This window comes from Thunnus albacares, chromosome 9, assembly GCF_914725855.1.
Source record: "Thunnus albacares chromosome 9, fThuAlb1.1, whole genome shotgun sequence".
NCBI lineage: Eukaryota > Metazoa > Chordata > Actinopteri > Scombriformes > Scombridae > Thunnus > Thunnus albacares.
Window position 1 is genome coordinate 3,727,443 of NC_058114.1, and position 20,316 is coordinate 3,747,758.

At 38.2% G+C, this 20,316-nt stretch overlaps 1 protein-coding gene across 5 annotated transcripts in view; it reads left to right on the forward strand.

Annotated features, from left to right (window-relative positions):
• LOC122988682 (phospholipase A2 inhibitor and Ly6/PLAUR domain-containing protein-like) overlaps positions 1-20,316 on the forward strand; it is a 63,866-nt gene that overhangs the window by 32,321 nt on the left and 11,229 nt on the right. Inside the window, exons 2-7 of one of the 5 annotated variants that reach the window (XM_044361189.1) lie at positions 138-200; positions 1,096-1,188; positions 1,300-1,464; positions 1,585-1,704; positions 1,825-1,972; positions 2,010-2,697. In XM_044361189.1, coding sequence (XP_044217124.1) covers positions 149-200; positions 1,096-1,188; positions 1,300-1,464; positions 1,585-1,704; positions 1,825-1,972; positions 2,010-2,055 — 624 coding nt within the window. In that variant the 5' untranslated portion in view covers positions 138-148 and the 3' untranslated portion in view covers positions 2,056-2,697. Of the gene's footprint in view, positions 1-137; positions 201-1,095; positions 1,189-1,299; positions 1,465-1,584; positions 1,705-1,824; positions 2,698-8,614; positions 8,678-9,591; positions 9,694-9,805; positions 9,971-10,133; positions 10,254-10,380; positions 10,589-20,316 lie in introns of those variants that run through there. The other 4 variants (XM_044361188.1, XM_044361191.1, XM_044361190.1 and 1 more) reach the window with 4 other exon arrangements.

Sequence of the window (20,316 nt, forward strand, 5' to 3'; positions counted from 1 at the left end):
AGATGTTTACAGCAAGAAAGTTTATTAATTTTGCTGGTTTTAAGGTAAAAAAAATACCCCTGGTATTCAACTGTGATCAGTAACTTCCTCTTTTTAAACACAGGCTCACTATATAAAATATTTCCTGTAATCTGCAGATTTACTCATCATGATGAAGCTGATCCTGTCTCTCACTCTCATCTGGACACTCTCCAGCACAGGTAACCTCACTCACTCTTAAAACAGCATTTCTGCAGGTACCTGTCATGTCAAGTAGTTCATAATTCTGCTATTTTTTTAGTTTGTCTGCCAGGTGCTGACTTTTGTTATCATCATCATCATCATTTATGTTTTGTTTTATACCATCTAGTAACCACAGAAATATACAAAATGATATAAAAACACTAAAAAGACTAATTTGCAACAGCAAATATGTTTAGAAAGAAACTTCATGCTGCATAGATTTTGTTTTTTTATCAGCATAATGAAGAAACATCTTTAATGGAGCTATCAAGTTACAAAAAGTTCACTGTCAACATATTTGATATGTTTTTCCTACAATATTCACTCATGTCAACCAAAGCATGATTTATATCTTTATAGTAACATAGTTATAGTTATGTTGAGGGACTCAAAGCACTTTCTTAAGATAAGGGAAAGATGATGGTCTTGGTTAAATAATAAAAACATCAACACAGACTTGAAGAACAGGACATGTTTACTTTTTCAATACTGAAACAAAACCACAATCCTTCCCCAAACATCAGTTTTTCTTTATTGGTCACAGAAATGTCCCAGTTAACATCATTTTACATAGTGCCATTTCATTCTTTAAACATTTTTAGAAAGAGAGATAATGCAGACGTCACCATGACAGAAAACTGTACATCTAAAGGCTGCAGCCATTAAATTTGATGACTGATTTCTGATATTTAATATATTTGTTAAGAAGAATTTATTGGATTTATTTTGTCTTAAATATCATTCTGTCATTGTGTGTTGTAATTTGGGGTTGTCTCTCATCAGATTAACTTTGCATACTGTATCTGTGTTTATATGACAAACAGGATTCATGTTGATTGTTCAACTCATACTTATTTATTTCATAAATTGCAGCTGAAGCGGTTGATTGTTGGACTGGTCACACAAAGCAACAGGAATTACTTCCATGTAACTCTACTGAGTTGTGTGCAACTTTTGCCTTTCAAGGTATCTGTGAAAAGTATAAAAATAATCAGATTTTACCTTAATATCATTCACTTATTCAGTTTTAAACGGGATTTCTGAATTACAGTGTTTGGTCTGTGTTTCACTTTACAGGATATGGAAATGGGACTGTCACTCAGGACACCATCAGGTTTTGTTTGTCATCCTCCATTTTCAGTGAAGGAAACCACACATTTTCATTCAATGATGGTTTTGGAGGTGGGGCTGCATCTGTTCATATGTGCAACACAGATGGCTGCAACAGTGAAATCATTCCTCGTAAGTAAAGAGAAAAGTTTCCCTTTTTAAAGACACAAAATCACATTCACATGTAGTATCAGTCTAATCTTTTGTCGTCTGTCTTGTACAGTTTCTGCCATGTCTCCTGTTCTGTTTCAGACCCTGCTGTTCAGAAGAAAAACAACCTGCAGTGTTTCACCTGTGATGATCGATTCTCTGCTGTGTGTAACAAGACATTACAGTGTGTGGGAGAGCAGGACCACTGCATTAGTGGGACTGGTGAGCCCTCATGATCCTTTTGTGCCTCAAAACACATTGCTGCCTTCAAAATGACCATTTCCTGCTGATTAAATTTGAAAAAAAAAAACTGTGGTCTAACAATGATTTTGTCATCCGCAGTGGGAGATATTGATAACAAGGGCGGAACATTTCCTGTCTTTGGATGTGTCTCTGCAAACCTCTGTCAAGTTGTTCCTCGCTTGGAGCTCCTCCTGGATGCTAAATTCCTTCATGCACCAAAATGTTGTCGAAGCAGCTTCTGTAACTCAGCCTAGTCTGTCAAACTGAATGTGATGCCTTTGCTGTTTGGACTCATTACTCGTATCATCTACTAGAACAAAGAGAAACTAACAAAATAGCAAAAGGACACATGTAGTGTGTGTGAATAAGCCAAATACGTCTATCATCTTCTCACACATTTACACAGTGAAATGTCTAACATTTTGAATGTTTTAGCTTGATAATTATTTTAACCATAACTGCAGTTAGCTAATGGTAATCCTGTCTGGTTCAGTAACAAATACGTCTATTTATAAAATGATAACTTCCTTATTGAGTTATTTGAAGAAAACCAAAACAGCAGTGTTGTTACTTTATATGTAACAAGAAGATAATTATTTAAAAGTTAAAGTACCCATCAAAATGAGTACTTGCGGTGCAGATGAAAAGAGTATCTAATTAGTGAAGACTACTTGAGTAGTGAGTAACTTCATGAGAACCCCTTATTCATGAGTATATCTGGTCAGTTCTTGGTCCAATCCTGTCCTCTGCTGCATCATTTCTTACTTTGATATTGTTTCAGTGTTATGCTAACGAGACAGCTGCATCTCTCTTTTAATCACAATAACTCTGTGAAGTTAGATACAATCCAAAACTGCCAGGAGCTGGACCATGGACGTTGCAGTTATGTTGTATAAGCATTAACCATTACTGGACTGTATGGACTGTAAATCTTGTCTCTGTTCATAAACAACCATATACATCCATCTTTTATTAAGTTCGTATCATCGTGTGTCTCCATCCTCTGATGAAGAATTTGAGATTTAGTTTAAAGTTCTGGAAAAAGGTAGTAAGACACACCTTGAGTGAAGATTTTATTTTTAATGCCGGGGATGAACTTTGACACAGAGGATAGTGAATGATATTGAACTAAAGGTAATAAGTAGACAAGGTCAAAAAGAGTCTGTCATCTTATATCTTCTGTACTGTTGCAACCAGCCAACATTAAACAGTATCAAAGGACTTTAAATCTAGTCTACATGATTGAATCTGAGAGAACATGAGTTTCAGTGTTCACACCCACATGCACCAAGATCAGTGTTTAACAGTGTCAACTTTGGGAGTTTAATCTGAGTGACTAATTCCCTTTGAAAAACTCTTTAAAGATTTTGCCAGCGATTTTACTGCACATTCTTCTAATGCCTTCCAACTTACTCCTGTTTTTCAAGTTAAGTGACCTAAACCAGTAGATAAAAGAAAAGGTTAAAATAGACTCAATAAAACAAGGATAAAATATTTTCATGGAAGAGGTGTTGTTAGTATGATTTTATATGACCCTATGTATTTTACTGATTTTGGATGTTGGACGTGTGACAGAAACATTCCCTAGTCTGCATGACACCTTGGGTAATATGGCATAGCCCTTCTGGGGGGCCTTTTAGATACAAACAATGGATCCATGGTCAAGTTTGGAACTGTTCCAGATGTGGGCATGTTGTGACACATAATATGTTGTGAGATAGCTGTCAATCACTTGATGGACGGCTCCAAACTGAGGTAGTGCCCCTGGAAAACATGTTATTCATATGATAAGATACAGATGTGTAACCCTATATAAGCTGTGCATCGACAGTGGTACATTGCCCAGACCATCTTTGTATATGGAATGGACCCGATGGCCATCGTCTAATAAACGTGTACAAAACAAGAACTTCGCCAGCTCTTCCTTTGAACGATATCATCACACATCCTTCCTTTCAGGTGTCAACATTAAAAATTCTGAGCTTTCAATAAAAGTACATATGTTGATGAGCCTTTCCACAGACAGCATCAATGTTGAAGTCAAATGTTGATTTGTTGTCAATTATTGTCTCCAGATACATGTGCTGTTGGACAACTTCAACAGCCTGGCCATGAATAAATTAGAGTATAGAACAAATAAAAGTGGTGAGAGGACACACCCCTGAGGGGAGCCAGTGGAAGATAAAATGACATTAGATAAGATGCCACTGACTCTCACTTTCTGAGGTCTATCAGTTAAAAAGTCAAAATATTAACCTCTTCCACTCCTGCCCCCCTATTATAGACCCATTTTTTGGGGGGACAGGGGATGTTTAGGGGGAGATAGCAGCAGATAGTTGACACGTCGGCCACTTTTAACATGAACATCCGACATTGTGACGTTATATATATATCCACCAAAGTCCAGGTTCTCAATACCTGCCACGCAGTCTTCAGGTGGGAATGCATCCATTACAGCTTGACAGTTTGAAACAAACTTGTGTAGCCTCCGGTTTGAGTCACTGAGGAATGCCTGAGTCCTCTGCAGGAGGTTGATGGCCTCAGCTTCAGTAGCTAGAGACAGAAGCCCATCATCCACGTAGAAATGGCGCTCTACAAATTGCACAGTGTCCGCTCCATATTCTTGTTCACCCTCCCGGACAGCCCTTCTTAGCCTGTAGATGGCAACAGCTGGAGAAGGGCTGTTGCCAAAAACATGGACCCTCATCCTGTAGTCGATGACATCCTTTTCCATGTCATTGTCTCTGTACCACAAGAATCTTAGTTAATTCCTATGATCTTCGCGGACAAGAAAACAATGAAACATTTGTTGGATGTCCGCAAGGATAACAACCTGTTCTCTTCTGAAGCGGATCAAAACTCCCAGAAGAGAATTGTTAAGGTCTGGGCTGGTGAGGAGCACATCATTCAGAGAGCCACCAGAATACTGGGCACTAGAGTCAAACACCACTCTGATTTGGCCTGGCTTTTGTGGATGATAGACACCGAAAGTTGGCAGGTACCAGCATTCTTCATCGTCTCTCAGTGGTGGGGCTTGCTCAGCATGGCCGTTCTAAAAAATCCTTCCCATGAAAGTGATGAACTGCTCTCTCATTTGGGGTTTCCTACCCAGTGTGCATTGCAGCGAGGCGAGTCGATTGAGTGCTTGCTGACGATTGTTGGGTAAGCGTTGCCTTGGCACTCTAAACGGGAGAGGAGCAACCCAACGGTGTGTCTCGTCTCTATAAACTTCCTTGTCCATAATGTGGATGGTGGAGAGCCGCATCTGGTGTTGGTATTTCAGAGCGATTATTGAGTATTTCATTACACTCAATAAGTGCCGAGAGAGCAAGACTGACCTTTCCATCAAGTGAATCAATTTGAAAACCGTCTGCTCTTCTCCAAGACATGTCGACAGTACCAGCACAGGTTCTTAAGGAGTATGAGGATGGGTGGCTCTGAATGTTGAACAGCTCAAAGAAGTTTGACTTAGCCAATGAACGATTACTTTGGTCGTCAAGTATGACATGTATTGATGGCCTTGTCGCGCTGACCCTGAGGATACACTCTGACTAGACAAATCTTTGACTGCTGGTGTGTTAAAAGAGTGTTCTCCTTCCTCCCTGCCATTATCTGATGAGAATAAAGAAGACTTATGAATTTGTGGTGCTGGGCCCGGGTGCATAGCTGTGGTGTGACAACTGCTGTGGCACTCACTACACTTCACCATGGCTTTGCAGTCCTTAGCCAAGTGGGTTATGAGGCACAGCACTTGAAACATATCCCGTTTTCCTTGAGGAAAGCCTTCCATTCATCAAGAGTCTTTGCTCTTAAGCCTTATGGACAGATATTGGGTTCCTTGTGCCTGAGTTCTTCAAGGGGGGCGTGTCTGGTTTCCAAAAGGTACCACCGCTGCTACTTGGAAGAAAGAAATTGGGGTCATTTCTTACACGTGCCTCATCGCAGATGAACTTAGCAAAGAAGCCAAATGGAGGGAAACAGCCCCCATTCTCTTCTTTATACCGTGAACCAGGTCCACTTCTCTTGCAAGCCATAAGGGAGTTTCTCAACAATGGGACTGATGCCATAGGCCCTATCCAGGTATATCAAACCCAGCAAGTAGCCTTCCTCCTTGGCATACCGAAGCTCCATAAGAAGGTCTCTCAGCTCCCTTAACTTGGTGTAATCTTTGGCAGAAATTCCAGGGCAATTGTCCAATTTTAAATAGAGCATTCTCTATAATTTCTGGTGAAGCATAGCAGTCCTGAAGCTGTCCCCATGCCTTCCTTAATGCTGCCTCAGGGCCCCTGATGTGCACAGAGCGCATCCTTTTGACATGCTCAGAGGATTCTTTGCCAAGCCACTTTGACAGCAGATCCAATTTCTCACAAGCTGTGAGACAGAGACCTCTTATTGCACTGTTGAATGATGACTGCCATGCCCTGTAGCTTTCAGGCCTATCATCAAAATGGAAGAGACTTGTGCTCACCAAGTCACGACGAGCTAGGTAACATGCAAAGTCTTTTGTTACAGGTTCAGGGCCAGTGGAAGCTGCAGTGTGCTGGGGAACACAGGACTGGGCTGTAAGGCTTATGGATGGGTGAGCTGACCTGGAATCCCTCTGGTGCTCACTCTCCCTCGGAAGGGTAGCTATCCTCCTGGGGAGTGATGCAAAGGTATTTACAGATGAATCATGAGCAACGGGTGGTCTACTGTTCCTGCTATGTCGTGGGTGTGGATAATCTTCCACAGGACTTCCCCATGTGACGAGGCTTTCGCCAGGAGCATGTAGAAGTTGGGAGGTAGAAGGAAAAGGTGAGCCAGCATGTGATGAGTGGAGTTTACTCTGTTCTTCCATGTATTCACTTGTGCGCTCTGCAACGTCCCTTTCCAACACTGGCTTCCTGATATTGTCCAATGTTGTTCGCTTTCTCCACTTCTTCAGCTGCATCTAGAGCCTCAGCTTGTGCTACAGCTGCAGCTGCCTCTCGTTGAAAGGCTAATGTTCCCAGTTCTGCCTCCAACTTAGCTTTTCACAAGTGTAACTCTGCTTCCTTTTGAGCCTGTTTCATTTTTAATTGTTCCTCCTTCTCTGCAAATGCAGCACGTGCTTTAGCCGCTTCAGCCTTAGCACGGGCTCTTGCTTCCACACTGGCAGATGAGGATGTTGTGCGGTTACTCCCCATGCTGGACACTGAAGCACTGTCACAAACAATGTGTATGTCAACATTTGAATAATGAAATGAAAGTGAACCCCACATTTCAGTCTGATGATCAGGTTACTCAGACATCTTAAATCACTGGGAATGTTCAGGCAAACACACACACAAGCAAAGCACATCTTGTTGCCAGTGCTGTCAGCAGTTGACAGCCAGTAAACTTGACCCCAAGCTGTTTCCATAGCAATCTAATATGAATAAATGTGTATAGACAATAATTACAAGTAGTTATTGACTGATCACTTCATGCTGATGCATCTGATCCTAGTAGCAGTGTGTAAGATCACTCTGGTATGTTAACAGACATCAGCTTCTATGGCAACACTGATAAGGTCAAGAGTGTAATTTCCTCTATTCAAAATCTCACTTTCATAGTTTTATAGTAACATCGCCGTCCCAGTCCAGACAGCAAAATCCAGATGAAGATCTGAGTTGTTTAAAATGTTAAAATGTTCATCTGTATTGATTAGCTTCCGTTATTACTGTGTGCTCACAAGAAACAAAATTCCCTGCAGCAAGTGCTTTGCAGATGATTTACCTCAATACCAGTGCAGGAAGTAGTGAAGCAGAAAGTAAAGATCAGTGAAAGGTTGTGTAGCTTGTTGAAGATGATTGATTTTACATGACTTCCTGCTGCCACTTTAAACATTGTGTAATAATTATTCATATGAACTTTACACTTATTTCTCAGCAAGTTGTGTGACCAGAAACACTTATATTGTCTGTGACTATATTGTCAGTAACATGTAGAGAAGTGAAACTGTGTCCTTAGGCTGTGAAAAAACAGTGAAGATCATTAGTGGAAGTATAAATGGAATGGTTTTAGAGGTGTTAGTTGCATTGCAGACCAGAGAAGAACAGACATTTCTTCTGGGACAATTTTCAGTTTTTAGTTACGATTATCTTGGAGACATTTCACAACAAATTAGACAAATTTTTATAAGTTTTCCTTTTTCTGTTGATGAACTGGGTGTGTTGAATTTTGACTGGGTGAGTTTTATTAACATCATTTTAAAATTTTATTGATATGACGTTCAAGGCTGATGTTCATTTTGATGCCTTGAAGGCCTTGATGTTTTCATTATAATAATTTATCATAGCTATTTAATAATATTATAGTTGCATTTGATTCTATTCGACTTCTGATGTGAATGATTTTGTCTCATCTCTGTACTGAGGTGTAGCTGTTATCAGTATCAGACTTTCACTTCTGAACATTGACGACGTTTTATGATCAGTATTTACATTTTTTGATGGAACTTTTGTCATCTCATCATTATACAACTTATTATGCTAACTTACAGTAGCTTAAAATTTGTGAAACAATTTGGACATATTTTACTGTTGAATAGCTCTGGAATATAAAATCTAACCTGCTGTTTTGTTGTGTTTTTTGTACAGTGTCATTTATATTGCCATATTACCACCAAAAGATATTATAGTGCTATCATTAACAATTACATTATAAATGATAATAATTTATATATGTATTCATCCAGACATTACGGCAGGCGAAAAAGATGAGGAGTTGATGGCTTGTTGAACTGTGTATTGCAGCTGTTTACAGCAAGAAAGTTCATTCATTTTGCTGCTTTGACAGTGAAAAAATACTCTTGGCATTCAAGTGTGTCCAGTAACCTCCTCTTTTTAAACACGAGTTCACTATATAAAGTATTTCCTGTAATCTGCAGATTTACTCATCATGATGAAGCTGATCCTGTCTCTCACTCTCATCTGGACACTCTCCAGCACAGGTAACCTCACTCACTCTTAAAACAGCATTTCTGCAGGTACCTGTCATGTCAGGTAGTTCATAACTCTCCTAATTTTTTCACCTCTTCTGTTTGTCTGCCAGGTGCTGACTTATGTTCAAACTCAGGTTCATCATCATCATCATCATTTATGTTTTGTTTTATATCATCTGGTAACCACAGAAATATACAAACTAATATAAAATATTAAAAAGACTAATTTGCAACAGCAAATATGTTTAGAAAGAAACTTCATGCTGCAAAGATTTCATTTTTCATCAGCATAATGAAGAAACATCTTTAATGGAGCTATCAAGTTAAAAAACATCTACTGTCAACATATTTAATGTGTTTTTCCTACAAAATTCACTCATGTCAACCAAAGCATGATTAATATTTTTATACTAACATAGTTATAGTTATGTTGAGGGACTCAAAGCACTTTGTTAAGATAAAGGAAAGATGATGGTCTTGGTTAAATAATAAAAACATCAACACAGACTTGAAGAACAGGACATGTTTACTTTTTCAATACTGAAACAAAACCACAATCTTTCCCCAAACAAAAGTTTTTCTTTGTTGGCCACAGAAATGTCCCAGTTAACATCATTTTACATAGTGCTGTTCTATTCTTTAAACATTTTTAGAAAGACAGATAATGCAGGTGTCACCATGACAGAAAACTGTACATCTAAAGGCTGCAGCCATTTAATTTGATGACTGATTTCTGATATTTTATATAGTTGTTGAGAAGAATTTATTGAATTTATTTTGGTTTAAATATCATTCTGTCATTGTGTGTTGTAATTTGGGGTTGTCTTCATCAGATTAACTTTGCATACTGTATCTGTGTTAATATGACAAACAGGATTCATGTTGATTGTTCAACTCACCTTGATTTCTTTCATAAATTACAGCTGAAGCTCTTAAGTGTTGGCATGGTGAAGGGACTGACACAAAGCAACAGATCTTACTTCCATGTAACTCTACTGACCTGTGTGTAACTGTTGCCTATCAAGGTATCTGTGAAAAGTATAAAAATAAATTTGATTTTTCCTTAATATCATTCACTTATTCAGTTTTAAATGGGATTTCTGTATTACAGTGTTCAATCTGTGTTTCACTTTACAGGATATGGAAATGGGACTTTCACTCAGGACACCATCAGGTGGTGTTTGCCATCCTCCCTTTTCAGCGAAGGAAAGCACACATTTTCATTCAATGTTGGTTTTGCAAGTATGGCTGCATCTGTTTATGTGTGTAACACAGATCGCTGCAACAGTCAAGTAATTCCTTGTAAGTAAAGAGAAAGGTTTCCCTTTTTAAAGATAAAAAATCATATTCACATGTAGTATCAGTCTAATGTTGGTCACAGTCAAGAGGAATAAGAAAATGGCATGTGTTCTGTTGTCACTTTGTGTCTTGTATAGTTTCTTTCATGTCTCCTGTTCTGTTTCAGACTCTGTTAATAGGACGAAAAACAACCTGCAGTGTTTCACCTGTGATGATCCATCTTCTGCTGTGTGTGACAAGGCAGTTCAGTGTGTGGGAGAGCAGGATCACTGCTTTAGTTGGACTGGTGAGTCTTCATGATCATTTTGTTCCTCAAAACACACTATTGCTGCCTTCAAAGTGGCCATTTCCTGCTGCTTAAATTTAAAAAACTTTTAAAAACTGTGGTCTAACAATGATTTTGTCATTCACAGTGGAAGATTACGAGGACAGACCATTTCATACCTTTGGATGTTTCTCTGCAAACCTCTGCGAAGTTGCTCATCACTTTGAGCCCTTGTCTGAATTGTCTATTAAATTACCAAAATGTTGTGGAAGCAGCTTCTGTAACTCAGCCTGGTCTGTCAAACTGAATGTGATCCCTCTGCTGTTTGGACTCATTACCCTTATTGTCTATTAGAAGAAAGATAATCTAATAAAATAGCAAAAGGACACGTGTAGTGTGTGTTAAGAAGCCAAATACGTCTATCATCTTCTCACTCATTTACACAGTGAAATGTCTAACATTTTGAATGTTTTAGCTTGATAATTATTTTAACCATAACTGCAGCATCCCAGTAAAAAAAAAAAAAAAAAAAGTTAGCTAATGTTAATCCTGTCTGGTTTGTGGACAGTAACAAATACATCTATTTACAAAATGATAACTTCCTCACTAGAGTTATTTGAAGTAACCCAAAATAGTAATATTGTTATTTTATGGGTAGTTAACAAGCAGATAATTATTTAAAAGTAAACATACCTATCAAAAGTACTTGCAGTGCAGATGGAAAGAATATCTAATTAGTGAAGACTACTTGAGTAGTGAGCAACTTGATGAAAACTCCTAATTTATGAGTCTGGTTCAGTTTTTGGTCCATTTCTGTTCTCTGCTGCATCATTTCTTGCTTTGATATCATTTATCAGTGTTATGCTAATGAGACAGCTGCATCTCTCTTTTTTATTCACAATAACTCTATGAAGTTAGACACAATCCAAATCTGCCTTAGTGCAATAAAAGAATCAGTGTCTCAAATATTTCCATAACCTAACTAAAAATTATTTTTCTTGGTCCAGAAACTTTACACAAAATTATTTATATTTAGTTGGCCTGCTTGCCCAGAATTTTAAAACCAGTGTGATATCCATGTTAAATCTCAGTCCTGCTTTTTCCAACAAAGGAACATTACAAAGATCAAACCTTTACTTCAGCTTTAAAGGATAAGGCTGGTAATTTTCTATATTTTTCTTATCATCAATAAATTTCATGAGCAGAGCCAAACCAACAATGGATTCATCCCACTTACAAGTATTATGTGTGTATCCAAAACCAGATAAATCTTATTCCTCTGTGCCGTAGACCTCCGTTGTCCAAAAACTATTAAAAACATGTCAATGAGCCACACCGCTACACTGGGTGACATGTTACTTTGCCCTGAAGACAATGGTCACAGAAGTTTGTTTGGAAACTGCTCCAAAGACTAACAGCAATCACAGTTTCAGTCTCAGGAGAGTTCCTTGTATGGCAGACACCACTGCACATGTATGGGAACACAGTTCTGTGTACAGAGCTTCACTAGCTTGTTGTGCTACATATCACAACCTCATATGACAAGCAGTATTCAACCGTCTGACAAGCAGTTCTTACAGAGTAAAGCAAATGGCATGTATAAAACACCTTTCCACCTAAATAATGAACTGAAGTAAGCACTTACTGAAAAGAGCGGAGCTATTGAATTGTCTGTAATGCCTGCTGTGACTCTGGCCATGTACAGCTGATTTTCTTGATTAAAGTTAAAACTCTGAATCCTGCTCTGTGTGTTTTTACTGACTAACCGTAGTGACCCTGCCTTCCTATCAAACATACAGTCCTTCAACTCCTCCACAGTTTCCAGATTTTCAAAGAAAAGCTAAAGCTATTGTTGGGCGAGAGCAGACGTCAAGAGTGCATTCTGCCCAGCTAAGGAGAGAAAGACCGAAAAAATGCTGACTCCAATTCACTCAAGAGTTTGATATAAGCACATGTGATGTTGTGGTTATTGCTGTTGAGAACAGTTGTTTAGGTGCCGCTGTGTGATGTACTATTCTTAACTTTGTCAGTCAGAGCTGTTGCTTAATGAGGGCACAGCTGCATAGATTCTCAGGAAACAGGATCTTTGCTGAGTAGGTCACATGTGCATGTACGCTTCATGCATTCTTAGAATGCAGGCCTTGAATTACGTCATTTCTAGGGCAAGGCCACTTTGGTCTTTGAAAATACAAATGTATTTATTTCAATTTATTTCATTTTTATTTTCATTTTGAATTTGTTTGTTTTTTGTAGCAGGAAAATGAGAAAAATATAATTTGTCATCCTCCTTTTTCACGCAGATAATATAGTTTTATGATAAGCAATGGCTGAATAGACAGAGGTGGCACTCCTTTTTCCTGCAGTGAAACGTGATTTTGTTTGATGTAGACTGTCCACGACAGAGTTATTATAATTTTGTGTTTTTTTTCATTAGTTTTATTTCATTTTTTAATTATTGTTTTTCCTAGACCTGTATTGACCTTACACGGAATATGACAGTTGAGGATGAAATGAATAGAGGTCAATCGTGTTCTTCTTGTTTGGAAGTGTAAATTATGCTTTTTCATGCTCTTTGTTTCCCACAGCTAATCTAGGGTTGTGAATAGAGAGGTGTCATTTATTCTCTGTCAGGAATTGTCAGGGGGAAATCAAACATGGTGTAAGGGTAAAAAAATGTATTTTGATCTTTAATTCCCACAAAACTAAAATGGGTGTCCTAGGCAAATGGTCAGGAAGATGTCATATATATAGACATGTCTTGTCAAGTCAGTGTCACCAACCGGTTCACGGGCTACCTTTATAGAAGAGAAGCAAATAAAGTGTTTGTGTATGGAACTCCTCACATCCATTTTTTTTGCCAAAGACTGGGATCATTTCTGAAACAAAATTTTTCATTCATTAGATTTCATTAGATTCATTCATTAGATCTGTATACAGCACTATGGAATGGGTTGGTGCCTGAAGTATCTAAAGAATAGGAAACATGTCCAGTGGAGGGATTTGGGAGAGAATACTAGATGCCTTCTCACATATTGATACCTCCTTCAGATGGTATAAGACGTACAAATATTATGAAGATCTCAAAATAAAACTTTTTGACACTTCCGCAAATGATCGGAATCCAGATAATGGAGAAATCCTGGAGAAATCCTGGAGAATCTGTTAACAGGCTGCATAACATACAATCTGTTTAGAGGGATGCACACCAAAAGACATGTAAATCCAGAAGAGGGTAAGGAGAAACATCCTCATATGGTAGACTCTGTTCACAGGCCGCACAACAAAAGAAATCAAAATGTTGTATATATTGACTGTTCTAAATTTTAGCATGTGTTTATTTAGATGTCCCAGGAAGTCCCAGGATGACGGTAACAACATCTCCTGGGCGGAAAACGTTGGGGAAAAGAAATTTGACATTTCTTTCTCCTGAAGTGAAAGCAGCAGGGTCAGAATATGGTACTAGTCAAATGGTTTTTCAAGTGTGTTGCATACTGAGATGTTTTTCTGACATGGATGGGGAGGGGTTTTTTGTTACATTACTTAGCAATTCTTCCACATCATTTTACCCCAACAATACAATAGAAAATTTTAGAACAAAGCTACCCAAACCTTTTCAGTTTGATTGAAGTTTATCTAGTGAATTTTCAGAAGCAGGACCACACCTCAAGCGAAACCTCTTCGGGCATTCCTATAAATACCAACCTAACCCTCTCCTCCTCTTTCATTCTTATATTCTGCAGCAGAACCGAAAACACTCAACATCACCTCAAGTACACTCCAACAACGGAGCTAAGTTACTTATCATACGAGCTACATCAGCCCTCTACTCACCTCATCTCGAGTATGGATTTTGTCTCATTATCCCCATCAGACCATCTTTTTGGACAAAATCAGGATGACCATGTCCCAAGTTTCCACCATCCAACGGCAACAGATCTATCAAACATCTACACCATCCAGGGCAAATGACAGTGGCCCCCGCCACTCAGTTCCAGCACTTACAACAGCCAACACTGGCATGGGAACCTGGCAACAGGATGCCAGTGCCCCCTGCTGCCTCCTTCCTCCAACTGCAGCAGCTTGCTTTAGCTGGGGCTCCTCACACCATCCGTTCCCTGCAGCTCACGTCAGCAGGCACTGGGATGCCAGCACCCAGCTTTCCTCTACAGCCCTTGCAGCAGCAAGTTCCTTCTGCTTTTAACTCCGGTCTTCCTTTGCAACCCATTCTGGCCCACCATGCAACCGCTAACTTCACCTTGTCTACAGCCAATCCTCCTGTGTGCCATCCTAAGACTTTCGTCTCCCATCCTTCTCCAGTTCCTGCCAATATATGTAAACAAATCGTAGATTGCAATTACATGGATGTTGCATGCCTTCCCTTCACCAACCTCCTGCTGATAGAATCTGTACAGAAGCTTCAGCAGCCCCACCAGCACCCATACCTCCAAAGCCAGCCCCTTCTGTCATCTTCCCCATAACCAATGGTATAAAAAAGGCTGGCGCATCATGCACCAGGAAGGTCAAACCATATGCAATAACTTCAACGATGCCAGATGCAACATGTCCCAATGCTGCTTTCTCCATGTCTGCTCCCTTTGTGGCAGTGGCCACGCCTGGCTTGGGTGCCCACACAACCCCACTTCACAGAAACTAGATAAGAACCTGTCAACTATTAACATCCTCCATCCTTTAGCAGCGGCACTTTGTAACCACCCTGATCCAGCTTTTGTTAAGTTCTTGATAACCTGATTTAAGGAAGGGTTCCAGCCTGGAATTTCCATGCAACTATTCCTCTCTCTGACTACAGAGTAGCATGTGTGAAAGTCTAGACTTGTGTGTGTACATGTACATGCATGGCACTTGCTTTTATTTACACATTTACGTGGTGTGCAATTGTCCTTATTCGCCAGCTGTGGTCTGATTTCAACAAATAAAATTCAACCCACTTGTCACAAAGTGAGTGGAGCAGGTGGACCCAAGAGCAACACAAGGGCAGTCTGGGAGCTGATAGACTGGGGAAGACACTAAGATCAGGGCAGGGCTAACAAGGGTAATGCAGGGCAGGTGAGAGGAGGAGCACATGAACACAGGGGGAGTGAAAGAACACACAAGGAAAACAGAGAAAACCAAATCTCAGAACACTCAATACAATCCAACCAAAAATGCAAGAAAGTCCCCCAAAGTCAAATAACCTAAATGAGCTCAACCAAACAACCAGGCACATAAGTGTAACACAGAAAACCCAAAAGAACAAAAACACACAGTAAAAACACAACAGAAAGTCAAACACAAACAGAAAGATGGATATGACACCACTGTGTCAGACATGATGGCAAGCTAACAAAAAGCAGTCCAAGCTAACAGTATCAGTACTTCAATTTTCATACATTCAAACCAATAATAAAACAAGACAAATAAAATGCATAAACACTTGTTACAGTCTGCTGATCAAGTGTTTTGCTGTCCTGACTTCAATTTACCTTTGAAAGCATGTAAAGTTGGCCTGCTGATTACAGATAGTGGCTCCATAATACTGCAGACTGCTCTTGAATGCAGCATTTTTGACTGCAGGTTTGGGATTTCAGGTTGGAGCTTCTCATTGTCTGTTCTTTTGAGCTGAAACTATACTGTACATCATTATCTTACAACTCACCATAAGTAAGTAAACACCACACTGGAGTTACAACATCTAAACCAAAACTGTAATGTAACTTATCTGAAGACTTTATTCAGGAAATTAGAAAAAAAATAGTGACAAATGAAATAAACTGTCAATAAATGACAACTGGCATCCCTTGTGTCTTTACTTGAGCATTAACACTGAATCCAAGATGGCCCCTTTTTTTTTTTTGAATTTGATTAAAACCAATTTTGCCTGTCGAACTCTGCAGATGATGATTCTAATCATGTACACATTGTGTGCAATATGAAATAACACAAAAAACCTTCAAAAATGAATATGGTGTGTTTGGGTAGGAGAATAAGGATAAACTATGTCAAAGTGAAACGGTTGATTGTGCTAAAATTTTGTCTCTGTTTCAGAAAGCGCTCTCCGATAATGACAGGTACATGCAATTAGTTTTTAACAGGCCAAAATATGAACAAATAATCGTTTGGTCCTTATAGTAACCCAAACAGTTGAAATAAGTTTTTCTTGCTGCAATCATTCCACCTGTTCATACTGACCATTAGAAGATCCCTTCATAATGTAAGTGATGGGGACAAAATCCACTTTTGCACAGTACTGTATATGTATATATTTAGTATGTAGCTGTATAGCAATCATTTGTAGAATTGGTAATCTGTAGACTGCAGCACAGTTAACAGCAGAGAATGTCATCTTTAATAATATTGGCCTAATATTGCGCTGTGAATTTTGCTTTGATGCCAGTGGGTCAATAATTGTGGCTAAAGTAGTGAACTTGACATAAAGAAACACAAAAATCACATTCAGATTACTTTAAAAATGTTTTTTAGTTGTTTTTTCTTTGTTGTTCTTTTCACTTTCTTTATTTAACTATTGATTATTATGTGTATAGCCATAATAGTCATAGATTTATCAAAGTTTAGAATAATTAAATTTATCCAAAGAATAATTTATCACCAGTATCTTTAGTGAGAAATCTTTTTTTGTCTGGACTTCATGCCATCATACAGTAAACTCTTTCTACCAGTAGAGGGCACCGTAACACCGTTTGTACCTTGTTACCAGTTGCTGACACCAGCTGTAAGAACACTGTCACTGACTGGCAACTTAATTTACCTCACAGATATTCTCCAACAAAATAAAGGAAACCCACATTAAACTTTTACACAAGGTCTATCCCTTTAATTTGTTTCTAGCTAAATTTACAGATATTGACATTGGAGATCTCAAAACATGAAAAGTCAGTGATGTTTACCATGAATGGCTTCCTTGGAAAAAATATTTCTTTAACACAAAACTTCCAAATTGGGTTGAACAGATGAACACATGCATGTTGTTTATATTTATATATTTTGCTCTTGATTAGATTTGATTCTCTTCTAAGGGAGCTTTATTGGCTCTGCCTGCACATCTCTCGTGATTCTATGAATAAACAAAGAAACAAACATGTTAACATTTGAATAATGAAGTGAAGACGAACCTCACATTTCAGTCTGATCGGGTTACTCAGACATCTTAAATCACTGTATATGTTCGGGCAAACACATACAAGCAAAGCAATACAAGCTGTTTCCATAGAAACATAGTATAAATAAATGTGTATAGCTCATTATTACAAGCAGTTATTTACTGATCACTTCATACTGATGCAGTGTCTGATCTTAGGAGCAGTGTTGTAAGATCACTCTGGTTAGTTAACAGACATCAGTTTCTATGGCAACACTGATAAGGTCAAAAGTGTAATTTCCTCTTTTAAAAATCTCACTTTTATAGTTTTATAATAACATCATCGTCCCACAGTCCAGACAGCAAAATCCAGATGAAAGAAGATCTGAACTGATTAAAATGTTAATATGCTCATCTGTATCAATTAGCTTCCATGCTTACTGTGTGCTCACAAGAAACAAAATCCCATCAGTGAGTGCTTTGCAGACTTCTTCACTGGGTCTCGCCTCTCAGGCTACATACAGGCTGCCCTGCTTTATTGGTTAAGGTTGTTGGTAGGAAGACTCTTGATGGGCAATATGATCAATGTGACCTAATGTCATCATAGTTTACAGCATACTTTTTAAACTTTACCGTGTCATCTCATTTCTGAAAGCGAACCTGTGCCCTTGGATTGGTGTCGTAACATCTCTCATACATGCTCTTGTAATTGAAGCTGGTTGATTTCACACTTCCTGGCTCATAAAATCAATGCAAAAGTGTAACTTCCCATGTTGTGAATGCACCATAGTCAGATGTACACTGATTCATCCTTGCATCATAGCCGCATTTCCACTCTTTCTGTGTTCCTGTTTTTAGATACAGCAGGTATTTGTATGTCCTTGCAACCCAGTCTTGCATCAAAATGTGTAATAGCTACCTTGGTCTACAGTGCAATATGTACTAGTTTCACAATAACGGCTCAAAAATTGAGAGATGCTTTGGGTTTTTTTGTTTTTTGACCTATTCTTTCTACTGGGCTGCATCTATGTCATGTGACTGTCAAGTTTCTGTCTGCTTAAACACAGAAAAAAGGGCTGCCATTCATTTTTGTTCTGTGGAAAATGCAATATTTTAAGATAGTTTCAGAATTAAAATGCATTTTGATAACATTTCAAGCAAGAGATGTGCATTTTATTTTCATAATCTTCCTTCATTGAATGTATATGATGTTTAGTTTATTATGACAAAGATTCTTGCAGGCTTTCTATCGTTGCTATGGTGGTTGCTATGGATGCTGCTGAATCATTGTCTTTGCGTTGTGTAGTTATCAGAGCTGTTATGTTGTTTGTGTTATTTTATGTAACTGTTTGATGATGTTCTCTCAGTAAAAAAAATGTAGGTTTTAGAGCATCTCGGGGTTGAACTGAAATTGAAATCCAGTATTTGAAGCTTTGCAATTGGCTGATTTTACAACCTTTACAAAGAACTACAACTGTGGTGTTGATTTGTATCAAGCTGCGTGGCGCGGCTCTAGGGAATTGTAGTTTTTAAAAGATATTAGTGTTTTTGTTAGGATTGGAAGTTGCAAATACTGAATTGAGACTACACTGAGGAGTTTAAGGGGATGGTAAACACATTTCTGTGATCAGATTTTGAATGTCTAATTGTTAAATGGGTGAAAATTTTAACCATATTTTACCCATATTTGACAGTGGCCCCAGTTGTTGACTATACTCACATGATAGTTGACATCAAGAGCTCTATAACATTTGGTAACATGTCGGTACCCCCCTTTTTGTTGCTGAATTATAAGCCTTCAAACATGCACAGAGGTCAAGGTTCAAAGGTCAGTATTTCAAAGGAATCATTTAAAATCTTCATACTGACATATGTTACTCTCCAGGTCGAGACCTTTCCAACGATGCAATGTATTTGATTTAGCTCTACAACAAATGTTTAAATTTTCTCATTTCATGGACACAAGCCATCCCAGGTCTAGTTTCAGAGAGCACTTTGAAGGCCCAGTTTATAAAATGTTTAAAAGTTTTTTGTTTGTTTGTTTGTTTTTTTCTTTTTTTTAGTGTAAATACTGACCACAATGAGTCACCTTCAGAGATTACAATACCGCTGACTATCGTTTTCATCACTACACTTGGAGGAAGGCCTGAAGTGCTTGGGTTAGGGTTAGGGCTGAAAAGACCAACCTGTTCTCACTCATGCGTAGGTTACTATTTACACAACCCTGGAGATTTTTTGTATCTTTATGGTTCTTGGTTTTGGGATTATATATCAGATTCAGATGAATAGGCTATGTCATGCTGTTTAATTAGCCAATGCAAGCATACAAAGAATGTGTGTTGGTGTTTTCTCCCAAAAAAACACAACACAGAATAATAATAATAATAATAATAATAATAATAATAATAATAATAATAATAATAATAATAATTTTAAAAAATATATTTACAGAGTGGAATAGTAATAGTTCTGAAATGGGATATAAAACTTGAAATGAAATATTGACTATACAAAGGAAATATGGAATGTGCTATGTACAAAGAAATTAAATGTGTAAAATATGAAGGTAACAAGAGTAAAAACTAAATATGACATGTGCATAAATAATTAAATTATGTAACAGTGGAAGTTGAATGCAATGCACAATCTAGTCCAGTTTGATGAAAGATGTGAAGGTGTAAAGTGCAGGGATTAAATGAGGGATGTCAATGTAAAGTCCCGTTTGACACACACACACACAATGTTAGAGTGTTTTTATTGGGTGACGTGGCTCAATATTAATTGAGGAAGACTTTATGTTTTAAGATTTAACATTAAATATCAAAATTAAATGAGCAACTTGAGCATGCATAGAGTTTAGTTTGAGCAGACAGAAACTAGACTGACTTGTCTCTTTATTACTGAATATGGAGTCAAGTTTTGCTCCTCTGCACACTCATAGAGTGAGATTACAGATTTTTGTTAAATTGAGAAACACACTATTGTGAGCAC